The sequence below is a fragment of the Condylura cristata genome, unplaced genomic scaffold (genome assembly GCF_000260355.1).
Source record: "Condylura cristata isolate star-nosed mole 26May11 unplaced genomic scaffold, ConCri1.0 scaffold00015, whole genome shotgun sequence".
Lineage (NCBI taxonomy): Eukaryota > Metazoa > Chordata > Mammalia > Eulipotyphla > Talpidae > Condylura > Condylura cristata.
Window position 1 is genome coordinate 36,514,413 of NW_004567116.1, and position 4,861 is coordinate 36,519,273.

Genomic DNA, 4,861 nt, shown 5'->3' on the forward strand with positions numbered 1-4,861 from the left:
ATGTCAGCTTCCGAGAATAGCTCTTCACATCCTGATTCCTTCTTCCTGCTTGGGATCCCAGGACTGGAGAATTCTCAGTTTTGGATTGGCTTTCTCTTCTGTGCCATGTATATTGTGGCTGTAGTGGGCAATATCACTGTCATTCACATAATTCGAGTTGACCACACCCTGCATGAACCCATGTACCTCTTTCTGGCCAAGCTGGCTTTCACTGACTTAGTCCTCTCCTCCTCCACCCAACCTAAGATGCTGGCTATATTCTGGTTCCATTGCCATGAGATTGAATACCATGCCTGCCTCATGCAGGTGTTCTTCATCCATTCCTTTTCGTCAGTGGAGTCTGGAGTGCTCATGGCTATGGCCTTGGATCGCTATGTGGCCATCTGTTTCCCGCTGCGCCACTCTAGTATCCTTACCCCATCTGTAGTGTGTAAATTGGGGGCAGCTGTGATGATAAGAGGGCTGCTTTGGGTGAGTCCCTTCTGCTTCATGATCTCCAGAATGCCCTTCTGCTCCAACCAGATCATCCCCCAGTCATACTGTGAACATATGGCTGTGCTGAAGTTGTTATGTGCTGACACTAGAGTGAACCGTGCTTACGGTCTCTTTGTGGCCTTCTCAGTGGTTGGGTTTGATATGATTGTCATCAGTATATCCTATGTGATGATTTTGAGAACAGTGCTGGGCTTGCCCTCTGGGGAAGCTAGGCTAAAGGCGTTTGGCACATGTGCTTCCCATGTGGGTGTGATCTTGGCTTTTTATATACCAGCCATGTTTACTTTCCTCACCCACCGCTTTGGACAGAATGTGCCCCGAGTGGTGCACATTATGTTAGCTAATCTCTACCTACTGGTGCCCCCCATGCTCAACCCTATCATCTATGGCATTAAAACCAAACAGATCAGGGAGAGGTTTATTCAAGGATGTTGTGGAAAAGACCCTTGAACCAAAGGACTCAGCACCACAACCAGCCCCAAGGCCCTACTGTGGATCTGGGAACTAAATAAAAGTTTGTCACAGGCCCTCATATTTCACCACCAAGACATCTCTGTGAAAAAGAGGCCCAAAGGCCAGCAAACCTCCAGGACCAGCAAGAAGAATCTTCAGAACAAGAGCTTTCTGAGAGATTTCATTGATAACAGACACTGAAGTGACCTATGTTCATCATCAAAAGAAAGTAATAAAAATCAGCTTATCTATCAAAATAGTGAAGCTTTGAAAATGTCCTCTTCCACAGGTTAATAAGTTGAAATTATTTTTATGCTGTTGGTAGACATGCAAGTTGTTACTCTTTGTTTCAAGGGAGTTTAGAAATTTCCATCAAGAGTTAAAAAGTACATGTTTCCCCATTTCAGGAATTTTTTCTAGAAATAAATTTTTTTAATAATGTACAAGACATGTATGCCTTCTTTGTTTATAGGACAAAAACATTCAAATACTGATTTATATGCCAGGTAAAGCAAAAAACAGTTGAATAGTGTACATTACTTAATTACCACTATTAGCAGAATATCTAAGGATGTGAAAGATGATCACAATATAATATTAAATTAAAAAATAACAATTGCATGAGGTTTAATATTGATTTCTAGGAATATATGTGTATAGAAAAGATTCAGGACATGTATCCAAAAGCTAATAAGAGCTACTCTGAGTTTTGAGACCTATGGTATTTTAATTTTATTATTTTAATTTTCTTTTTTGCACCTTTTTATATTTTTTATAGTATCCTCAATCAGGGGAATTTAGTTTTGTAAGGAAACAGTAATTCAAATGAGAACAAGAGGTTACAGGAAATGGAATTCAGTGCCCTAGGAGAGTGGACTGGACAATGTGAGAGATGAGAGACTCTGGAATAGTTGAAGTCTCAAAAAGTTTGAAAAGCTATATGTAAAATTGTCTCCAAATCATAAGTTCTTGGGACTAACAATGAGAAGTAGCTGAATGTTGGTCTCCTTTCCAAATTTCCTGATTCTTTGATTGCAATCAATTTCAGATTGAAGAAATTTTGGAAAAGAATATGGAAAATGATTCTCTTCTGAAGATAACTATATTGTATGGTGAATGGTAACAAGATAGAACTAGAAACTTTAATAGTATTTATTAATATTTAGGCACTTTTTAAATTAATATGCTAAAATATTTAGAAAAGTATGCTATTATTTACTCACATTTTTCAACATTGTTGTAACGTATTTAATATACAGAATGTTGCACATATTTAATACATAAAATTTTGAGAAGATTGGTCACAGGCATATAACTGTGATAAAATCCCCATAAACAGGTAATATATTCATCACAATTAGTGTTTGTGTTTATATCATCATTCAGCACTCTCCCATCAAAGCCCACAGTGAAGAAGTTCCTAGAACTCACTTTTTTTTTTTTAAGATTTATTTATTTATCCATACAAGAACTGGGGTACAGAGGTAAGAGGATTCACCAAAGACAGAGTAGGGAGCAGAACAAACAGACAGACTGAAATACACTGCTGAGGCAAAAAGCAGTTAAGACAGGAATACACTGCTGAGGGGAGCAGCGGTGAGAGAGGAGAGGCCTGCTGCACCATGTGAGTCAGTCCCACGGATGGCTGGGGAGTTGAATTCATGCTGCAGTGGCTGGCAATAGCTTGATAGCACTGTCTTTAACCTGTGCCACAGGGAGACCTTGGAACTCACATTCTTATGTTACTAAAATCATTACCAGACGAAGGTGCTTTAAGAGTAGCCAGAAAAGTGTTTGCTTTTACCAAAAGAAATAGATTATTGGAGCCTAATACTGCCTTCCATTTCACAGTATCTCAAGTATTTATTTAGGTCATCTCATATTAATATATGTGCTGATGTCTAATTACCGTTATTTTCCACTCTCTTAGAGGATGCCTGATACAGAGTAATTGCTCCAGAGATATTTCTTAAGTAGAGATTTAATAAGTTCCAAATCATTATTTATACAACAAATTGTCTTATTTGACAAAGAACACCCTCAAAGCTTCAATGGAGAAAATGCAAGGAACCCTAAGACAGAAATCCGGTATCCAGTTTTCAAGCAAAGAGGCCAAAAAAAAAAAGGACCATTTTGCCATGTTGGTGAGATGTTTCCATGACCTGCTTGTTGGTTTTGATTAATTTGCAAGCACAGTATGCAGGACACAGGAAACCAGTAGGTTACTAGATTTAATATTGAAGGTGAGAATCTACAGTCATATGAAGATCGTGTGTGTGTGTGTGTGTGTGTGTGTGTGTTTAGATACCTAGAGCTACCACTGTTTATGGAGTTTGGGAAACAGTGGCACTTGGAAGAGTTCTGGGTCCCCAACCTGTAAAATTTCTGAACCCTTTCTGCTTGGGGTAAGCAGAGGCTTCATTATATAACTATGAGTAATTAGTGGCCGTTGCTGATTGATTCTACCTCCGTCCTCTTTCCCCTCACTGGGAAATCAGGTAGTGGCCTAAAATTTTCAATCCTCTATTCACGGTTTGTTCCCAGGCAACTCTGGTGTCCTGTGCTTTTCAGAAGTCACCTTATTAACAAACTCAGTTGGGATGAAAAGAGCTCTTTACAAATACCAATATATTTTTATGGCCCAGAAGTGATTTCAAGTACTGGAGACAATAGGACTATTATCAAAAAGATGTTCCCATTGCTTTTATTATTCAAGAAATTTCAGAGTTTGGGAGATTTAGTCAGGAACCATTGCTGAAAATTATTCGTATATAATTATATAAATACATATCAGATGACGAAATATTTATTTCTTATAAAAAAATCATACACCTCAAAATTTATATGTTGAAGTTCCAACCCCAGCACCTTGTTTAAACATGTGCCCTAAAAGAATGACCAAAGGTGTATTTAGATAAGAAGAATTTCTATCCTACTAAAAGCTGAAGGTCTCACACGCCCAGTTAATAAAAATCCTGACCAAGTGTGACTGGAAGCTCATTATCATGTTAACATGCATACCCAGGGTGGAAACTTTAGATGCTAATGAGACATGCAACATATGAAGACGCATGTAGTTCTTCTGGGCACGCTCAGTATAGGCTTGCCCATGGCATGATATACTATACTGCTGCACCCCTTTATCTTACTCTTGTAGATTAATCCATTAAAAATCTCTTTCCCCTGGTCCCCTTGGAGAGTCTACCAAGAAACTTTCCTCTCTGAGGTTGTCTCCCTATGCACAAGCTTAATAAAACATTATCTTAATGCCAACTGGTTTGCCTTTTTGTCAAGTATTTTATAAGGAGCTAGAACTTGCAAAGAAGACCCAAGGCCCCTAACAGAAAGTCAGAATGCAGGTTCCATCCCAGACCTCATGAATCAGAATTTTCATTTTAACAAGAACTTTGCATTTTCATTAAATATTTGTAATCATTGTAGTGCCATTCTAAGCAAAATAACATGAAGTCATTATAAGAGCATGAAGTAATTTTTTTCTAATCTGCTAGCTGGCAAAAAAGATAATTTGAATTCCAGAGAAAATAAAAAGTTGTCCTAGGACACCATAGTTCAATGTAAATTAAATAGAAACTTGACATAAGTGAACACAATTATATTGGTATAAAAAAATCAATTTTATTTTGATAATGGGATGCTTCCCCTTCTAGTAATATGTATTTATCTAATCACATTTCAATTAAAATGTATTTGTCAGTCAGTTCGATTCCCCGGCCCAGAGGTGATCCACATGGCGTGGCAGACCTCTCCTGACCCACCTTGGTGCTCTCCTCAGCAGTGTACTTCATCGATCTGCTTCTTCTGCTCCCCACACTGTCTCTGACAAATCATCTCATTGCCCCTGCATCTGGCCTGTACCCCAGTTCTCTATGCATCAGTAAATAAAATATTTTTT

General features: G+C 38.3%; 1 protein-coding gene across 1 annotated transcript in view; it reads left to right on the plus strand.

Moving 5' to 3' along the window:
- The window catches only part of LOC101627849 (olfactory receptor 51F1-like), a 17,016-nt gene continuing 12,155 nt past the window's right edge, over window positions 1-4,861 (plus strand). Inside the window, exon 1 of the mRNA XM_004683672.1 lies at window positions 1-211. Coding sequence (XP_004683729.1) covers window positions 1-211 — 211 coding nt within the window. The remainder of the gene's footprint in view (window positions 212-4,861) is intronic.